The sequence below is a fragment of the Uloborus diversus genome, chromosome 6 (genome assembly GCF_026930045.1).
Source record: "Uloborus diversus isolate 005 chromosome 6, Udiv.v.3.1, whole genome shotgun sequence".
NCBI classification, from domain to species: domain Eukaryota; kingdom Metazoa; phylum Arthropoda; class Arachnida; order Araneae; family Uloboridae; genus Uloborus; species Uloborus diversus.
The window spans coordinates 31,996,390-32,018,387 of NC_072736.1; the positions used below are offsets into that span (position 1 = coordinate 31,996,390).

At 34.0% G+C, this 21,998-nt stretch overlaps 1 protein-coding gene across 2 annotated transcripts in view; it reads left to right on the plus strand.

Moving 5' to 3' along the window:
- LOC129225132 (relaxin receptor 1-like) overlaps positions 1-18,478 on the plus strand; it is a 377,647-nt gene extending 359,169 nt beyond the window's left edge. For both annotated transcript variants that reach the window (XM_054859692.1, XM_054859693.1), the window contains exons 15-21: positions 730-801; positions 4,345-4,416; positions 5,771-6,184; positions 8,333-8,528; positions 9,248-9,476; positions 14,551-14,768; positions 18,060-18,478. In XM_054859692.1, coding sequence (XP_054715667.1) covers positions 730-801; positions 4,345-4,416; positions 5,771-6,184; positions 8,333-8,528; positions 9,248-9,476; positions 14,551-14,768; positions 18,060-18,206 — 1,348 coding nt within the window. In that variant the 3' untranslated portion in view covers positions 18,207-18,478. The remainder of the gene's footprint in view (positions 1-729; positions 802-4,344; positions 4,417-5,770; positions 6,185-8,332; positions 8,529-9,247; positions 9,477-14,550; positions 14,769-18,059) is intronic.
- Positions 18,479-21,998: the final 3,520 nt, after the last annotated feature.

Sequence of the window (21,998 nt, forward strand, 5' to 3'; positions counted from 1 at the left end):
TCCTTTCTACTTTGCTGTAAACTAGCGAGACTATATATAGCCATATATATAATCACTAGAAAATCGCCCGGCATTGTATGACCGGTGAAAGTTGTTTCTACATTTGATTGAAGCAACTGCCTGTTTGGTGATATTTTAATGGTTAAATTTTAGCCCTAACTCTAGTGTATAAACCCAGTAGATAGCGTTAACTGTTGAACTTCTTTTCGTTTCTTCATTCCCCTAAAATGACAGTCTTACCAGTAAAGTTAAGCTACCGGATCCAGTTCAGTCTTGTTAAAATAAAGCATTTCTTTGTATGTCAAACATTACCGAAACAATATTATCAAATTATCATGCCGTAGTGCGAGTTTCATTGTTGGTGACGTCAGCGTTATTCGATCAGTGAATTCGCTATTATATATATGAGGATTAGAAGGCGCTTGAATGCAAAAGTACAATTCTTCTGGGTTGTAGGACACCGCGCCGTGCGTTTTTGATGTAAATATGCGTTATCGTTGTAAAACGTTTATGAAACGATTAAACTTTACATGTGCTTCACTGTTTTCTATAGCTAAACTGATGGTCCTTTTACTTCCTTCAATATATAGACAATGGAAAAGTTTTTTGTAAATATGTATTAGTTTTTCATGGGAAAAAGTCATCTTGTTTTCTGTTTAGTGCTGAAAATCTTTTCTTTTTGTTTTTAAAATATCTTAATTGAAGTACTGTTTTGTTTCTGATTTTTAGAGATCTTCATGAAAATAGAATAAAAACAATCCAGATAGAAACTTTTGTAGGGCTGCCAAATCTGCAATCACTGTAAGTCAATTTGAAACGTTTTTTTACTGGTATTTTATTTCAAGGAAATTTAAAATAAAGAAACTTAAGAAAATCTAAGTATCGTTGTTAAAGTAATAGAATATTACTTTATTGTCTAGGTCATAAAATAATATTCAAGTGATTGTATACGAGGGCTGTTATAAATGTATTATTTTATTGTGTAAAAACCAGATGGATATGAATCAAGCACGCATGCTTGAGCCTAATTTGAATCTTTCTGCACATGCGTAACATTTTTTTTTTTTTTTGTTTTTTGTTTTTGCGTTTGCCAAAAGCGTCAGCCGCTGGCGAACAGAATTTGATTCAGGTAAAGTGTTGTGCTTTCGTCGGTTTTTAAAAAACATTATCTGTATAATGCCCACAAACTACTTTCGGGTACCAAAAGCAATGAAAAAAATATAATAATTATAAAGTTAACGTTTTGTTAATAAATTTAACCAAATAATTGCAAAGCTGAATAAGTAAGAATAATTTTGTGGATTTTGGTCATTTTAAACTTTTTAAATAACGCAGGTCTTGTAAGCTTTCATTCAAGCCTAGTTATAAATTTAAAAATATTTTTAAAAGTTTTTTTTCTTTGCTATAACTTCAAAATTTTCTTTTAAATTCGAGTATACAAACATACTATAGTTAGAGCAGATAATGGCAAATATAAGATATCTTAATGCGCTACACATTTACATTAAAACGAAAGTCAATACCGTATTTTTTTAAGAATAAGAATATGTAACAGATAAATATGCTTTAAATTTTAACCTAAAATAAATTTAAAAACGAGAAAACTTTAAAGTAAAATGTAGGAACTGCTTTTTAATTCTGAAGCCTATTTCTATAAGCTAGGTTCGCGCTAAAAGGTATGAAGAAAAATAAGTAGGGGAACGGAGGGGGATAGCACATGTGAAGCATGCCCCCCCCCCGTGCGTGAGCATCATACTATGTTTGTTTTTCGGTTAATTCTAAAGCAGTCAATAAAAATATAATTTAAAAATACGAAATATAGACGGTATAGTAAAAATTATTCCAACGGAGCTGTACACAACCTATTTCTTCCTTTTTAATTTTTAACTTAAACTTTATTGGTTGTTTTAGAATTAACCAAAATAAAAAGATCGTAAGACTAACTGCAATTTTTGAGTGTTGTATACAAGAAATCATATAGGGTAAAGGGGGGCACATGCGAACAATTTTTTTCATTTCTTTATTCTTCGAAAAATATTATCAATTTCTCCGAACAAAACTTTTCCCATGATGACTACCGTTAATTTTAAGAGTAGACAATATTTATCAACTATTTTTATATCCATTCAGCTAAATGTTTATGTAAATATAATGATTGCATTACCGGTATACCGAATACTAGTATTTCGAGCAATTTTGCAATCTCGTAATACCGGTATTTGCTGAAGTAAAATAATGGTATTTTCGGTATTAGCTGAAAATAAATAGTTTTAACTTACAAAATACCTACTTATAATTTAAACGTACATTTCTTTTTCCATCATACAGAACCAAAATCAATCTATTGATGTAAAAATTTGACTTCAACAGCACGAACTAATAGAATATCATTAAACAAAAGTAGCGGGTAGATTGCAAAATATTTTCTTTACGAGATGGTCAGATGAATCGCATTTTTGTGCACCATGTTTTATTTTTTCTATTACCCTGATCACCCGCTTTCCCTTTTGTGAAAGTTAATTTCGAGTGTAATTTCGAACGTATTTGTTCTATGAATAATTTATCCCAACCATCAATTGCAGTAATACTTTATGATATTTTCTGTAAATTTTGTCTCAACTGTTCTGAATTTTTCCAAAAAAAACCTTTTTTTATTGTTAGTAAACCAAATGGTAATTTGTTGTCACCGGTATTGGTTTGTTATCATGTCTCGCTTTGGCAAGATAATATTTAGAAACTAAATAGTGCCTTGAAAATTTGCATAGAGTTTAAGCATAATCATTTTAAACATATTTTCAGATAGTTACATAATTGTAGTTGTAAATAATTTAAAAGAATGAGAACACGAATAAGAGAAACTAACATGATAAAATGATGTTAATATTGGAAAAGTGTCGTCTTTTGGAAACATATTAAAACTAGCTATAAATCTAAAAAATAAGTATAATAATAATGCGCACAATGTAAAAGAAACACACTCACACACATACACACACAAAGATGGATTTTTCCAAAAATAACACGCAAAAGACCGAATTATTTGAAGATGAAGGACTTTTAGACAATTAGAGGAGATGTATCGCACGCTGTTAGCTGTTAGCTGTATCACCGACTTGCGTGAATTCAGAAAGAATATTTTCGACTTTTGGAAAGTTGATGAATTCCAGGCTTAGAGACAATTCAATAGATGCATTATGTTTTTAACTATCATTGTTTTTTTAATTATGACGATTGTTCTTTCATTTTATATTTGTTCACAATACGTTTTCATAAATAATACAATTTTTGTTCTAAATCATAAAATGTGGCAACGAAACAATATGTTTTCAAGCATTGTTTTGAGAAATTTCAAGTACCGGTATTAAAACCGATATTCCGGTATCACGTTTTAAAAATACCGAATACCGGTATTGAATTCTTGGTCCCGTTATTGCAATCCCTATATACAGACTAAAAACTATTTAAATTGTTTCATCAAAAAAAACTTTAGATCACTTTGTAAACCCGAATAGTATGAATTCAAAACCAATTTTTGACTTCCAAAATTTATACAGGTTGACTTTTTGGGTGAATCTGTTAAGAAAGTGGACACGGTAAAAAACATTAAAACTAAAAGGGAAAGTTTTGCAACAGAACGAAGTTGGAGCATATATTATTTTAAATAATTTATTTTAATAGTAATATCGCAAACAACTTTAGGACACAAAATAAATTAAATATAGAATCACGAAGTGCATCCGATCAATAAAGTAATTATTTCAAACTATCATGTACAATTTTCAATTTCAGTTTTAGACTAAATAAGTTGTATTGAGAAACGTAGCAAAAAACTGGAAAACTGTTTAGAACGCAGTAGAGGACAGTACTAAAACAAAATAAGCAAAATGAAAATAAAATGTTAAATTTATGATCTCAGTAGCAGATAATTACCATTAAAATAACATTTAGACAGTGTAAATGATGGAGAGTGAACCCTATACTGCTATGATGTGTACAATGCGAAAATTAATTTAATGTTAATCATGAAACTAGAACTGGATCGATATTGAGCGTTCTATTCACAGTATACCAAAACTAATTAAAACCTACCTCGACTTAAAAACCAAATCGTTCTATGAACTTATTCTCGTATCTGCAAACGATTAATTCCAGTTTTTCTTTAAATAACAAAATTTAATCCGATAGTTTGATTTCGAGTTCAAATCAGTAAAAACTACGCTTTTATCTCACAGTAGGAAACTTTCAAAAGGGAATTAACTAAATTAAAATTTAAGGTTTGGGAAATACATTTTCTTTTCTATTCATCGTTATTTTGAAATTAGTTCAATTCTTTCTTCATTTCAGGAACTTGAAAATGAAAGAACTTAAGAAGCTTACTAAAGCAGTGTTCAAACCACTAGGTTCTTTAGAATACATGTAAGTTTTGCATTTAAAAAAAATCAAAAAGTTTCTTCCAAGTAATTTTTCCATTTGTATATTAATTAGCTAAAATTTTTTGACATTACAGATAGTTTGCTATAGTTTTATTAATAATGTTGGTTGTAGTAGCTTTAAACTAGTAAACCATTTGTTCTTCGTTATCTGAAACAAACAATATGCATAATTAACTCAATATAATATAAACTCAATTAAGAATACTTAAAAGTATAAAATGCCTTTAAAGAAAAAAAAAATAGTCGAGAAAATTAAAATCCTGAGAATTTGAGAGGGATGTTTTTAATGTTTGTTGATGTTTACGGGAAAAAAAAAAAGGAAAACATCCTTTGATACTAATTGTCCAGTTCATAGAAAAATCCCTCACAGTATTTGCCCTTATTTTTGTTCTTACATGATACTAACCGCGTGCAAGAGTCCATTTGGTCATCTTTATAGGCTAATAACCTATTTATGCAATAAACCTCCCCCCCCCCAAGCCGTTTCCCCTTTTATGCGAAACAGCCGTCTACCATGCTTACTCTGTAAACCGGTTCGATTAATTTATATGAGACAACTTTCAGTTGAAATTTAAGTAGACTGTCCATGGCGACCAGTTTGCCTGCAACGGTATTTATTGCCGGTGCTGAAAATTGAAAAGAATTTATCCGTAACGAAATTTCAGCATAATTTGAATATGCCTGTCCATGGAGACCGAACGCCCGATCCCGCTAATTTTATTTGAAGAAATTGCCTGCGGCGATCTTCCAAAGGAATTTAAATCCAACCTCCCCCCCCCCTCAAATACTAGAGTAACAATTAAATGAGAAAAAAAAAAAAAAAAAAAACAGCATCCTGCATCGCCGCATCCAGCAACATCCACATTTATATGTTGATCGCATTCACGAACTTCGATATGCTCCTAATCATTGAGTTTCTTGTGTCTAAAAATGGTTTCTATAGCAATCATAACTTCGAAAAACACGATTTGAATTCCAGACGTCAAAATTTAAATGAATGTCGGAGCTGGATGCTGGATGTTGTGTGCTGGATGCTGTTTTTTTTTTTTTTCTTCTTTCTTTTTCTGAAGAGGATTGTGCAAAGTCAAAGGGGCGGATAAGTAAAGTCTATGCCGGGGGGCATGGAAGTCACCGGACAGGATTAGTACCCGCTCGAGAAGACTGGTGAACCTCAAAAGTAGCCCAAAAACGCTCCCAAAAGAGCTCATGTTTGGTCAAAAACGAGTTCAGCCAGCTGACTGTGAACCATTGATTCACCTCTAAGTAGAAAACGTATTTTTGCAAGAGAATTTCCCATGCTTGTTTGAAAATCAGAATTTTTCTTACTTATTTTGCAGCTATTTTGACGATTTTCATCTCTGTTCCTTGGCTCTTCATGTCCGCGTGTGCGAGCCTCGTGGTGATGGCATCAGCAGCATCGCCCACCTGCTGGACAGTGTGGTGCTGCGTGTCAGTGTGTGGGGCGTGGCGGTGGTGGCGGGGCTCGGCAACCTGGCAGTGCTCGTGGGTCGTCTGCTGCTGTCCGAGCCCAACGAGGTCCATTCCTTCTACATCAAGAACTTGTCGCTGGCCGACTTGTTGATGGCTGCTTACTTGTTCGTCATCGCTGGATACGATCTGGCCTTCCGTGGAGAGTACATTCATCATGAAGCTAGATGGAGGCACAGCTGGCAGTGCAGTCTGTGTGGATTCCTTTCCACACTGAGCAGCGAGGCTTCCATTCTAATTCTAGCTGTCATCACTACTGACAGGTAAGTGTTTTACCACATTGAGAATCTCTAAATGTATGAAATAAATCACGTTGATGTTATAAATGTGTATTTTAGTTGAAAATACAACTTTGAAGAGAAAAACAGGGTGAACAAGCTGTACGAAGAGTGTGCAAACAATCAGTTTGATTGTGTGTGTGAAGAAGGTAGAGGGGAGGGAGTATTAACCAGTAGCAGGTGGTGCCAAAAGTGTCTTGATCGTACATTCAAAATTCGATTTTGAAGTGTTTTCAGTTGTACAGACCGTTAGATTTTGCTACTCGCGTTTAAAGGATAGCTAAAAGCTAACTAGCACCACGTAAACAAAAAGTGATATAGGATTTCTCTAACAGTTGTAACTTGTCGAACATATTTCATCTTTTATAGGCTTTCAAAAACTGTAATAATATGAACATAATGATCTTCTAGTAGATATAGTTTAACTCTTTCATAGCTTCAGCTTTTTCAACGGCACATAAGCTGTAATGTCAATAAAGGCTGGTTTCTTCTGACCTTTTTTTTTTGAAAATAATATCGAACCACATTACTTTTATCGTCATTGTTTCCATTTATTCATTTCTAATTTTATCGATATTCAAGAAAACTTTTCAGTACTCGATAAAGAAGGAATCATATGTTTTTGCTTCACCTCCCTGCACCATTACTTGTAATTTGAATGGTCGCATGTTGCACTTTATTCGCATTGACGATTGTCCGTTTTCTAGATTTTTAGGTAGTTGGGGAAAACTTAATCGGGCAACATTGTGAAAGCTACGCAAATCCTAAGAAGAGCATTACGTCGCTTCCAGGGTAGGTTTGATCCAACCTCAGCACTTCTCGGCACTGCATTATCTACTTCGTAAACAAAAGTTGTCTCAAGTGACACATGTTCAATAATCAGGCGTAAATAAACGGAAAAAAAATAGTGTTCCTGTCAAAAATTTTACGTCAACGTGTAGTAAGAAACAATTTTTTAATTCAAATTCAAATTTTAACCTTTTCGGATTTTTTTTAAATTTCAAAAATTTAGCCATTTTTATTAATATGTGTAAACATTTCATTTCACGGATTTTCTAGGATAGGGGGGGGGGGAACACCCTCATGGGTGGCCTCCTGAACATCAAAGGACCTCCGTCGAAATTTGACAAGAATCCGACATAAACTGTGGATTAGTATAAGGAGCATCAACGCCCCCTTAAAGCTAAATGCCTAACGCATTTGCCTCAAAAAGTGTACTTCCGTCAAACGCCCACGCTGTCTTCTGGTACAGTTCAACGCTAAATGGTGGTAATACAAGAATGGCGTTCCTATGGCAATTGATCCAAGCAATTTAAATTAAACTGTTAATTGGTTAATTACAAAATTTCAACTAAGAAATTAACCAATTGTGTTATTTTCTGTTAATTTCTAATACCTTCCGATAGGTGGCAGTGGCAGGGTACCAAAATTGACTTATCCTCGTTCCCTCGCTTTCGGATCACTTTTGCTCTATGTTAAAGGAGGCGGAGAGCGTATGCACTCACGCACATAGTTTATTTTTAGATTTTGAGCTATAAATTCAATGGTTTAGCAAATGCAATGGTGTTGTTTCCTACAGTAAAAGTTACTACTTTTATTCACTGAAACTGATAGAATAAGCAACAAAAATAGCATAGAGCCAAAAAAAAATGAAACTTTCATTTTCCCAACGCTTAACTTTTAATTAATTTTTTAAATGTGCAATTTTGAAAATAAGGCGTGGTCTTTATGACGTCACAAGTGATGTACTTTGGCGAATCTGACTACCGCCTTTCCACGGTAATAAAATTACCGATTTTCAGCATATATAAGACAATTTTACAATTTTTTACAACATATTGCAAAATTTTTTATTAATTATTGCAACGATAACGTTTTGGTTGACTCACGTTTTCTGCTTTTAAGTAAACTAATGTAATATTTAAAAAAATTCTGGCCTTATATATATATATATATATATATATATATATATATATATAATGTCGTAAAATTTCGGTCGCTATCTCCCCTACTATTACTGATGACTAAATAAAAGCAAATTGCTACATCTTATCCATTTATGCGCTTCAAATGAAACGGAAAATATGGGAGGGGGTATTTCCAAGTAAAATTTAGTTTGTACTTCTGTTTCAGATACATGTCCATCATCTATCCCTTATCAGTCAAGAAGCGCACATTGCAGTCAGCTGCCGCAGCTATGGGCACCGCTTGGGGTGTTGCGGCCTTGTTTTCTGCCCTTCCTCTGCTCAACATAGAATATTACGGGGATGAATTCTACGGGAATAACGGGGTTTGCTTGCCTCTGCACATACACGATCCTTTCGGACAAGTAAGTGTCAACGTTCCTTCCTTCAAAACGAACTAAGCATTAATTTTGCTTCCTTCTTAGTAGTAATGAGATTTGCTTAAGATATTTCTTTGTGGAAGAAAAGATCTTCTTTAATTTTATTTAAAACAAATATTTTTCATATTATTTATAAACTACATTTTTTAAATTTTTGACGATAATCTTTCAAATATGGCTTGGAATATCAGTGCAGGTTTAATTAGGATCATCACTTGTGAGAGTTTATGCCCAAGTAGCACGCACGGTGGGGAAATGGTGAGTTTTCGATAGGACATCGTTGGGAAATTGTTAGGCATCGTAGCAGGTCGTTGGCCCTTCGTTGGCAAATGTTTGGTAACGGTTGCCAAAGCAGACATTGCCTACGTTGGCCAACTATGGACTCCATCGTTGACCAACCATCTCCCAACCGTTTATGTTCCTTCTGTATCTACCGTCTTAACAGACCTGATGCAACATATGTACTTTTTTTTATCGTAAAGTTTTCATTTTGTTTGAAAAATTTACGTTTAGCTTTCAAAATTAAATTTGATTCTAGCTACATTTTCCATTATGTCACTTAAAATACCTAAGCAGATTCTGTGACGATGTTTGAATAACCCTCAATTTAAACTTACTTTAAAGCATACATTGAACTAATTAAGGATATTTAGCACTATAATTTTTTTCTGATATAAAATAATTAAAACTTATCCTTTTTTCAGGCTTGGGAATACTCCACATTCTTATTCTGTGGTCTCAATTTCGCAGCATTCTTATTCATTCTGTTTGCATACATCTCCATGTTTTTCACCATCAGCCATTCAAAGATTGGACTTCGATGCACTCAGCAGCAGCAGGATCGAAACATTGCAAAGAGATTCGCTTTCATAGTTGCCACAGATTTCTTATGTTGGGTGCCCATTGTATTCATCAAAGTTATCGCAATGGGAGGTAAGAAACAACGGATGAAACTGAGAATACCTATGAATTACTTTTATTTCAGTTCTACTTTGCCCAAACATGTAAAATCGACTGTTGAGTAACATTGTCAAAACAAAGAGATGCAAACATAACAGAAATAACGTATTATAAAATTAAATGCACATCACCTGAACCACAAAATAATTCTGAAGAAAAATTCAAATATCAAAATAAATTTTTTTAAGGAAAATATAAAATATTTTCAAGTATAGTTTTTGTTATTTTTTTCCTCCAACAAAATGTGACAGTGAAGTAAGGTTACTTTAATTGCAAATATACTCGATTGGAAATAACTCAATTTTGGGAAATGAATCTACTTTTTTTAGTGCAAGTGATACAGTTAAAATAAAAAAATAGCTACTAAGCACAGTTCAATACCATTAAATGAAGGTGATTTGTTTTATGCTTAGGGATAACTAGTTTTAAACTGGTTTTGAGGAAGAGAACACTGTCTCCAACATCAGTTTTGGGATCGAATACCAGATCATGCCACAGACCATCATCAGCTTTGCTAAGTTTAAAAGTAAGGGGAATTTTTTTTAAACTCTTTCAAAACCTTATGCTCTTTCTCTGCCCGGGCATCATTCCTGCTACTGATACTGTTGTACCCTTATCACTCCCAATGCCACTACCATGAGAAGGATGTTTACTTCTGCGAATCATGTGTGAATGCCATACGTCTCTATGTGTCTCGCAGTGTGGTCAGACTTTGGAATCCATATCAATCCAAAGATTCTGCATTCAGAAAGCATCTTCCTAGCCGAACCTGATATACAGCACTTGAAGAAGATCATTTTCCTGATATTTCAGCCAGAAGGAGAATATCCACGATGGAGCAGTAGCTAGTTGTAGACCTCTTTGCAGCATCAGGAAGAAGAAAATCTGCTACTACGTTGTGAAGACGCCAGCCCACTGCAAGTCTCTATGTATGACGAACGGTTTTGTGTGTCCTGCGCAACGGATGACTAAGAAGAACCCGCTTTATTGTAGGCAAAATAGCACAATTTCTTGACCAAGCAGCAATGGACTTCTTGACTCTTCACAAATGAGTCCAAATTCAAATTGGAGAGCGTTTAAGGATGTTTCCTGATCTGGAGCGTGCAACACACCAGACATCATTATTCCAACACTGTTGAAACTCACAGTTATAGAGATGGTGGAATCGCAGTTTAGACAGAAATGTCATTTGCTTACATTAAAGTTCTTAAAAGTACTAACTTACATCACATCCTAAAAAATGCCACACTTTCCTTTAGGTTTTCTTTAAAGTCATAATTGTCAGCAAATACTTACTGTACGCTTTTCCAGTCAGTTCCTTGTATACCACTGCCACAAATGAGTCCAGATTCACATCGGAGAGCGTTTAAGGACGTTTTCTGATCTGGAGCGTGCAACACATCAGAAGCCATTAGTCCAACACTGTTGAAACCCACAGTTATAGAGGTGGTGGAATCACGGTTCGGACAGGAATGTCATTTGTTGACATTAAAATTCTTAAAAGTACTAACTTACATCCCATCCTAAAAATGTCGCACTTTCCTTTAGGTTTTCTTTAAAGTCGTAATTATCGGCAGATAGAGCTCTATACGCTTTTTCAGTCAGTTCTTTGTATACCACTGCCTCTGAAAAAATGTTCACCAGCGCACTCTGTGGCTGTAATTATAAAAATTAACTGAGGCGTTAAATCCAGCGCGGCATGTATGTATGGCTGAATTACTGAATAGAAATCCTAGAAACATTTTCCAGAGATAAAATACGTATCAAAATATCTTTAAAGAATTTTCATTAGCAAGACAAATATTTTCCCCCTCAAATTCAGAGGTGGCCAATCTTTTTTCTACCCTACGGCCACACCTCATATTAAAGTGAGTCTCGTGGACCAGAACACGTGTAAAATTTCAAAATATTATTTTTCTTTTCTAAGTGATAGAGGGAAAATATGGGAAAGGAAAGAATATTAAAATACTATAATAGTTGTTATTATTAAATGTTTATTTTTTCAATATATCTGTTTTTCAGAAACCAATTTCTGAATATTTGACTCCAAAATTGTAATATTTGTCTTTTCAATTTGTAGTATTAAACAAAACGGGCCACACTAATCAGCTTGGCATGTCAGATGTGACTCGCGAGCCGTGGGTTGGACGTTGTTGCTGTTACGTAAAAAGAGGGGGTTATATAGCTTGATCACGAAAAGAAGGCAGATGACCTTGAAGCAAAAGCATCATTTGTATCATTTGTAATAGGTTGTTTGTTATTATTTTGGAATAGATAGGATTAACGAGACCATGCCTCTTATTACTATTCTGTGCTTTCTGGCAGATTCTACCAATTAGGGGAAACCCGGGTAACGTGAATACCTTAAGCTTTTCTTAATTATTGTCGTTTAGTTATAACTTTAGAAATTGAAACACATGTTTATAATCAGTCTTCATTTAATGAACTTGCGTAATGCAATAATAGTTGTCCTTAATATTTATTACACTATTAGATATAAAGCCAATTTTCAACAATGGCATGAATATCCACTTTGCCCAACACTCCGGGTAAAGTGGATTCGTTACTAGGACAAAGCGAATAGCAACATTATTTGTCATGAAACCAAGCATTAAAAATTAAATTACCATCGAAAATTAAAGGAACATATCCAAAAAACATTTTTTTGCTGCAATGCTAATTATTGTAGTTATTACACACAAAGAAATTAAACTTAAAAATAAAATAAACGTGGAAAATAAAAGGAACATATTTAAAAACATTTTTTTGCTGCAGTGCTAATTACTGTTGTTATTACAAACAAAGAAACTGAGCTTAAGAATACAATAAGCATCGAAAATTAAAGGCTCATATTAAAAAGCATTTTTCTATAATGCTAGTTATTGCAGTAATTATTGTAACAAGCAAAGATTAAAAAAAAAAAAAGTCAACATCCAAAATATAGGAGCATATTTAAAAAAAAACATTTTTCTGCTACAGTACTAATCATTACAGTTATCACAAACAAAATCATTACCATTTTCGAATGCTGAACACTCTTAATGACACCACTGAGTACAAATACGACATTGTATCCTGTTTTCCATTGGCTGATCATCTTCTTCAATGAACATTTCATCCCAGAAAATGCACCTTACATCATCAAATTTCTTTACTTCCTTCTTCTTATCATTCTCTTATGCAGTCCTATGTTTTGTAGCAGAGATATTTCATTAGTCTTTTCGGTACTTGGTCTTTTTAATAGTTTTCTGAGAAGCTTTAGTCAAAAGATCATCTAGTTACTTCATGACAGTCTATTTGATTTTTTCAAATTTTTGTCTCTGATTGTCCTTTACTGGAACACTTGTCAGGAGTGTAGATCTCTGTAGTTTTTGTTTACGTATTGTTATTGGTTTTACATGCTGAGGAATAGGTAGTAAAACTGAAGGACTGCAGTAGTTCGTGTAACATCCAGGTTTGAGTGAAGCGGCGGGAACATCATTGCCTTGGACTTATTCTGTTGTTTTAGATCCCATGGGAGTATAAGGACGGTCTTCAATGGTAGTATTATCTTGAGATCTTAATATTGAAGGACTTCCAGGTTCGGAAGAAGTGACGTGTCATGACCCGGCAAAGTGAATATGGTATTCACTTTGCCCAATCCGCTTTGCCCTTCAGGTACATTTTTGAGGTTACTAAAAATTACTAAAAAACCAGAGCATCTAAACTCGTCGTCTACAGATAGTTGAAAGCTACATAATCGTACGTCAAATCCTACTCATAACAAAGAACATGTCACAAATAGTATTAAAGTTATAAATGAAAAACTAACCTCTGTAAACTAATATTTTTTTCCCCAAAACATACTTTGTTTGCTCACTGGTGTCGCGTGAGGCGAACTTGTCCCGACGTGTTTGTCGCACACGGAGCGGCAACAGGCGACCGTTGCTATGACAACGCGGCTGCCGGCCGACTAATTATTTGGGAGTTATAGGCAAAATTCGCTTTGCCCGTGGTATCCACTTTAGCCGGATTTCCCCTATAAATGATACAAATGATGTTTCGCTTCAAGGTCATCCGCCTTCTTTTCGTGGTCAATCTTTAACATCAACGTGTGTTTCTGTGCAGGTGGGTGTGTCTGTGGCTCTGTTTGCGGCATAGTAGCTTCTAAACAAATGAACCACTGTGATAAATATATTTTTTGTTTTAAAAGTGACTTGATCAAGGCTGTAATATGCTAACTGCCCAATGGTCACATGGGTTCTGCGAAGGTGATCCATGTGGTCCATTCCAATTGTTTGAAAGATGATATGGAGCATTTGTCGCCAGTGCTGCCCAGTCTACGTCTCGCGGGCAATATAGATTCCGCGCAACTGATCCAGGTGATCCCTGAATCGAAAATTCTCTTCTAGAAACTTCTTATTAAACGACTATTCGTTTTCATTCTGTATTAAGAATGATGGTTGCAAATTAGGAGCCAAATAGTCAGAAATTAGTTTCTAAACAAGCAAAGAAAACTTCATATTAATGAAATAAGAATGTGATAATGATAACAACAACTCAGCCATTGAGAGAAAAGGTAGTGCAAGTGTGCAAGTCAACTTTTTCATGATTTGTATTCACACCATCAGAAATTAGTTTTAACCAAACTTTAACTCATGCGAAAGAACTGAAAGCTTTGGTTCAACCCTTTGCCGATGGATTGTAATCGTACTAAACCAATAAATTACTTAAAATCTCATTTTATTGACTTACATAACTTTTGCTCTCAACGGCTAACTTCTTTTGTTTTCAACGGTTCAATTCTTCTTTTGCTCCGCACGACTCACTACTTCGTTTGTAATTTTCTATCCTTTTCCATGCTATCTAGAAAAAACATAACTTTTAAAAAGTTTTATATACGTTCTGGAACCGCGAAATATGTCTTACTATAAGGTTAAATCATCAGACAAAAACTTTGGGTACCACTGTTCATAGATATGACTAATTTAAATCGATGTTTTTAAATTTCTTATTTCATAAAACGTCTTGTTCGCAACTGTAAATTGGCATGTGTTCTTTCTTTTAGGCGTTCCAATACAGGAAGATTTATATGCTTGGGTGGCAGTGTTTTTGCTGCCAGTGAATTCCGCCATCAATCCTGTTCTCTACACATTGACGACTAAACTATTCAAGCAGCATTTGGCAAAGATGGTGTATAACTTTAAGAACTCCACGGGAGACAGTGTGACTCCATCTTGTGCGAGGAATCACAGTTTACGAAGTCAAAAAGGTTCCTTCAGTCAGGTATAACTGATTTCATTTTTAGTTGTATTTCTTACTTTAAAAACAGATTGTAAAAACATTAGAATTTGAAAAGTCTTAGTCATAGCAATAAAGTAGCAAGAATTTACTTAGAGAGGGTGGGGGTGGAGGAGTCCTCAAAATTTTCTCCTGAGGTTGGATTGGTTACACATTTTCTACTTGTACAAACTGTGTGCAATGTGCATATTAACATATTAAGATTAGTAATATGGGTTAAAACCGACGGTGATGAACGCCTAACTCCTTGAAATGCCATTCGTTGCATTTGAGAAATGAGACTAGTGTTTCACCCAAATGCAAATCATAAGGCAGCCTTTCGTGGATTGTGTTAAGGCAAAAGTATTGAATAATCCTTCTATCTTGACTAACCACAAAAGAAGACGTAGTGCTTACCAAGTTTCACTTTTCAATCAGCCTTTTATAAATATCTATTATATTTTACTCAAAAAGACATGAAGTAATGTTGTGAAAATCCCATTTTTAGAACAAAGCACGTGTAAAGTACTTTTACAACTTGCAAAAACACATTGCACGAGCAATTTAAAAGTACACTTCTTTCATTTTGGTTAGCTACCTATAAATCCAGTTAGGACTCGATTTTTTTTTTTTGGAAATTAGACGCGATTAGACGAGGTTTTATGGTTAAAAACCGTTGAATTACTATTTAATAAATGTATGTAATGATTATCTTCGTAGCATGTATTGCATTATAAAAAAATAATGAACATTTTTTTCGTATTGGCTGATAGATTTTCTTAACGAGTTCTCGGCATTTAAACTGAAATAGCAATAGACTATCTGTGTGAAATGGATAGAGAAATTAATTAAATTTGTAAAAATAATACTAACATTAAAATCTCAGATATTACTCTTTTCAATGTTTGACACTCTCACACATCTTAAAATAAATTTCCAGCCTACGTGTCTTAAAAACTTTTTATAAGCGTCTGCATAAAACTAAATTTTCGTTTTTTACTTTTAGTTTTTTAACACGTTTTCAACGAAAGCTCCACACTTTTCTTGTAAAACTGAGTAAATGACAAAGAGTATTTTTTTCTGAGAAGTTTAATGCCTTTTCGTTTATTTTTACTCTTATAACTTTTATTCAACCCCGCCTCTTTTTCTACAGAAAATAAGGATCAGTTTGTTTTTTTATTCATTAATACAACTTTTATATTGCTTGGATGCTTTATATAGTACTTCAAAAATTAATTCAAATTACCGCACATTTTCAGTGTCAATATTTACTTTTCACACTGTTTTTTTTTTTTTTTTGAGAAGAAAGTTGCGCTGTTCAGTTTGGGTTAAAAGTTGTTGTTTTTCTAACATGATTAATTGATTTCTACTGATTAATTTGGGTTTAGGATATTTTGGTAACAATATTTCTGATTTAAAAATCAATATTTTTGTAAAAATATTATTCACTTAAAACAGTTATTTAGCTAAAACACTAAATGAGCACTATTCAACTATGTGCAGGTAAAGAGCAGTAGCTACCTTTTTCTTTGCATTTTTCTAATGTTTTGTACGAAAACTGATTTCTGCAGATACTGCTGTTTACCTATCCACTGCAGTATTACCTCCTAGCACGAAACAAAAGGAAGTATTGTTCATGTAAAAAAAATACCATTCACATTTGAACCTACATTTCTGTTGTAATTTCCCCAGCATCAATTTTCGCTAACTTTTTCGGTTCATCCTGCCTATGTATGTGCTTACGATCGCAGGAGTCACCAACAAAAGTCTATTTTGACTGTTACCTAGTTCATTCAACGAGTTTTGTCGTGACGTCTGTACGTACGTATGTTTTACACTAGAGGCTACACTTCCTGTTCGTTTCGGTTGCCAACTCCCATTCCCCACCTGCGGCCGGGTGAAAATTGATGATTTGAATGCCTTTCATTGTGTCAGGGCACCCCTGGATATCCTCAGGGCTGGATGTCCGGCTCTTTATCTCCGGCCCCTTCAAGTTTAGAGGTGTGATACAGGTGACATACAATTGTGTGCATCCCTTGGACGTCCTGTATCCTACGGTACTTGCATTGACCTGGTAGACATTGCCGCTATGGTGGATATAGGGCTACAGACAGACAGACATACAGTTTTTAATAGTATAGATACAGAAGATGCTTCAAATACAGTTAGTCATAGGAGGCATCTCCAGTAGAGGTAGTCACACACCCTACTCAGAAGTACTTACATTTTTCGCAGTAATTAGACAGGACAGTCATTTAGAAGATAGGGGGGGGGGAGGCAAGTGCCCGACTGGCTTTGAAAAACTTATGATTTTAGATAAAAGTGGGCGTGTTTTTCTATTTTTCGATATCATTTGCATTGAGAATACATCCTTTGCACCCTTCCCCCTCCTACCTGAAAAAAATTTGAAATGACAGGTTTGATTAGTAACATTATTATTTATGCTGTAACAAATTGGTAGTGTTCTTAGTTATTTGAGCGCAATTTTCTTCTTCCGTTTAACCTCCTAAAAATGCATTATGTTGCAATAAATGGCTTACATTCTATAAACATTCCCTTGTTGCTCATTTTTTGAAATAGAGAAAAATGTTCACATCTCTCTTTTTGGCAGGTGCCCCCCCCCCCCCCAAACCTAAGTTTTTGTGACAGGGAAATTATTTACCATCTATCTGGAAATATTTAGCAATGTTATTAAAAATGTGGTTAAAAGGAAACAGATACCGCTTAATATCAAAGTATATGATAATACAAGTCATTTTCGAAATGTATACACATATTAAAATATTTTGTGGCATGACAAAAATAATTTTTCTCTCGTAGTACAAAATGATAAAAATTTCAGTTCAGTAACGCTTTGAGTATTAACTAAGATCTACGGATATTAATTTCAGTATTTATTCACTTAATATTTCGGACCGTCCACAAATGGCGACACGCTTTGGGAAGAAAGGGGTTTTTGAAACTGAGAATTTGTGTGGAAAAATAATGTTTGACCTGCAATAAAATATTACAATATGATGTATCATTTTTTAAAAATTGCTTGCATTATCACATACTTTGGTTTTGGGAAAAAAACTTTTTTCTGACTAGAATAGACTACTATTGTTACTAAATAGTCAAAGTATTACCAGTTAGGTGGCGCTAGAAACAGTTTAAATGTTTCATCATTTCACTTTTTCCGCTACTTTACTTTGCCCCGCATTCCCCTACTGTTATACATAGCACTAAAACTTGTTTTACATTCTTTTATTTTGTATTACTTATTGCGTAATAAAAATGTTTCACCGTTCCTTTCAGGCGGATCATAACAACATTGCCCTTGTAATGAACAGAAACTGTTTCGAATGTCGACATTCTAATGGTGCCAGACAAAAAGGTTCCTCCGACTTCGGTGCCTGCAGACGACATTCGAGCAAGAGAACGACAGTAACGAATGTTGTCTGATCAGCTCACATTGCAGTTCAACAAGTGTCATATTTTAATCCGAGAATTGAACCATCCATCATTCTCTTGTGGCAACAACACGAAAATCGTTTTCGTCGCTTTTTGCGGGAACCCTGGACTAAATATACTTGCCGCTGTAAAGCTGCGTTATATACCGGTGAAGGACAATGTATTTTGATGGATTAATGGCATTGATGTGCAGTTTCATCTTTATTGTAAATAAGTCACTGTAAAAATTGAAAAAATAATTGATGTATTAAATTTTTTCGTGGAAGGAATATCATGTTGTGATTTTATTTATTTTTGGTTTTGTTTTTCACGAAACACGTGGGGTGCCCAGGTATGTTAAAACCAAATCAGGTTAGGTCCAACAAACCGGTACAACGTAGTATTTTTCAGAATTATACCATATTTTATTCAGCAACTTATTGTCGTTAAAAATCTGTCCATACATTTCGACACATGTTAAGAACAATTTACTTTTATTTGTAGCAAACATATCAATTGATTTCAAACAACCAATTTAATACAGCACTAAAGTCTTGCCCAAAGATAATGATTAAATGATGTTTCGATTTAATCTAGTTAGATAATTTTTAGTGCTCTGAACAAGGCGAGCTACAGGCAACCTTGAAAGAGATAGGCTAATTTTTCTGATAGTGAAAGTTTTATGAATTTATGTACAGAAGAATATATAAATATGGGTTTTTTAAATACTGTTGTTGTTTTTAAATTATATACTTTACGCTTCTTAAGAAAATGCAACTATTAAGAGGCAACATTTCTTCTTGCTAAATATGAAATTTTGTATCTTTTCCATAACTCCCCCTCCGCACTCAAAAAAAAAAAAAAAAAACAGACTTTTTTTCTGCTGCCTCAAAATTCCGTCCGGTCCAAATTTTGCGTCACTACTTATGAATGATCCATATTTTACTACTATCTCAACTAGGGATGCGCCGATAGGGATAGGGATTCGGCCATAATCACCCACTTTGGCGACTATTTATAATCGACAAAATTTGGCCGGTTCTTCGGCGGAAAAACGTTTTCCAAAAAGATTTTTTAAAGTATACCTTCAACCAAAAACGATCATGAGGGCATTTATCATGGGACATATTATTTACATATTATGGGAGCCAGGTTGGGGATGGTGAAACTTATAATTTATACATTATCACATAGTTCACTCATCAAGTTGCACAAGTCGGCAGCAGTTGAAATGAAGCAGATTTGATATCTTGGGGACATTTGAAATTTTCGTTCTACGGCAACCAAGCATGAAAGACTGGATATCTTTGCAGAGTTCTCCCATTATGTTTTATCGCCATTGAGATGGTACGATTCTTGAAAGCATTTTAAATAAAATATTCTTTTTCTTTAATCCAGATCAATTCCCGATAAAACCCTGACTCAGTACTCGTAGGGTTATAATTGATTTACAATGCAATTTGGAGGACTGATTGACCATGACAGCTTTTGCAAACACCATTTGTGTACACAGAACATTTGATTGCATCAACTTCTAAAGAGATTTGCTTACAAATCATATCGAACACCTGTTATTATTGAAGTCTATCTGTGTATCACTTTTGGTACGAATTTTTTGCATTATTTCTGGAAATATAGTAGTTAAGCTTAACGAGAAATACATTTGGCTCTCTGTTTAACGACTTTCAAGGGACCACGAAAAATTGTCCTTAAGTAGAAAGAGTCCTCAAATAGAATGCTTTTAACACTACAGTGGACCATCTGGGACCGTGAAAAGTCGTCGTTAAATAGGGAAAGTCGTTAAATAGAGCGTCGTTAAACAAAGAGTCAACTGTATGTTCAATTGCGTTAACCTTTAGACAGATTAACTTCAATAGCAAGCCGCACAGCTGCTCCCATTGGAATCCAATTGTATACTATCTTCGTGTGTGAATTTTTGCATTACTTCTTCAGAATTATAGCAATCAGGCGATTTGGGGGAAAATTTTTGCTTTGAGTGATTGTCGCCCTTTTAAGAGATTAACAACAAAAAAGGTATTTCGTACTGCTTGCATTTAGGTCCATCTGTTTTCTCTTAATTATTAATTCTCATACATTTAATGCTAACATTATTACTCATAATTCTTTTCATTCTTCTGTTTCGTCAGTTGCATATAAAATACACAACATTTTAGCAGAAGCTCACCATGTTATTCAAAATTTCTTCATTTTCGAAAAAAAGTCATCAATAGAGTCATGTAAAAGTCTCAATTAAATGCATACAGAGAGATAATAATGAAAATAATAATAATAATACTTCAGTTTAGTGGCGATACATGCAAGTAAAAATACATGCACTTAACAGCAACAGCCACCTACAGGTTAAGTAAAAATACAAAATTGGAAGAAATAGTCACATACAAATTTTATTACCGTTTCTTCATTCTTAAACATATTTTAATTAATTAAAATAATTATTGTTAAAACATATGAACTCTCAGTTTAATTCATAAAATTTCTAGCGCTCATTTGTCTAATCGTGCGTAAATTATCGCTGATATAACCGTTCGTTTGAAAAAAGTTCAGTGAAAGTGTAATATTTGATCGTTTTGTTATGATGGAAAACTGGTAAAATTCGCGATCGCAACACACTACTGAGAAAACTGAATTCAAAAAAGCAGTTAATCGAAACACACATTATCTGAAAGATATAAGATTCAAAGATTTGCGAAAGAAGGTTTTATGTCATTTCTTTGCGTAATTAAAAACTTTCTGTGCAAAAATCAATTACTGAAACTTGGATTTATGAAAGAATGTTGTATGTCAAGCGAAAAGGGAATATTGCCAAGAACAAAGGCCATTTTTATGATTTGAAAGCGAAGTAAACCTGCGGCGTAATAAAGAAAAAGGACAACATCTTTTCAAAAGTAACCATTTCATAAATATATCTCACACCTAATGACACAAGGATGCTTTCTTTTATTTACAAGAAAAACAAATGCTTAAATATTTCGTTTTTCCTCCTCATCTACCACGGATTCTCAGAGAAGCAAATCACGTATCCTCACTAAAAGGAGGAGGAAATGAATCAGTGAAAATCTGTATCGATTTACTCTAATAAAAGCATCACGTTAAAGACGGTAAATGCTTTGAAACTGTTCACTTGTTGTTTACAAGTACCTAAGATACAAGTTTGAGCGTTCGAACAGAACTTCTCAAGCTTACTTTACCAAATGCAAACATTCTTCTATTTGTTTGAATGTCCGCCTTTACTTCTTTGCTTAGTGCGTATGGTGTAGGGATGCACCGATAAGCAAATTGGTCGATGACCGATTACCGATTAATCGGCTGTTGATAATCGTCAGATTAATAGGCTCTGGCCGATTAATGATCATAATGATTATTTTTAATGCTACTAATTCCTCCGTCACTTTTTTTTTTTTTTTTTTTTTTTGGGCTTTAGGAATAGTTTTTTGTTGGAGAGAGTTAAGGGAAGGTTCTAGTGGGATCATAAACACATTTCTTTATTCATTTTATATTTATGTCCTTCAAAAGATAAATAGAAATAACATTACTAACATAAAAAATAAAAAGTAGATGCAAGGCAGGTAAAATGAGAAGTGTATGGGAGGGAGGATGATAAATATTTTTCGCATTCCAATTTAAGAGTCTAGTAATTTACTTATTCTTTGTAGTGTCATGTGAATTTCAGCTGTGAGAATGATTTTTTAATATTTCATTCAGTTTTACGCGCTTTCTAAACAATTTGTTTTTACTCGGTACACTTTCATACTGCAGTTTTAAATAATGTTTGCAGCAAATTAC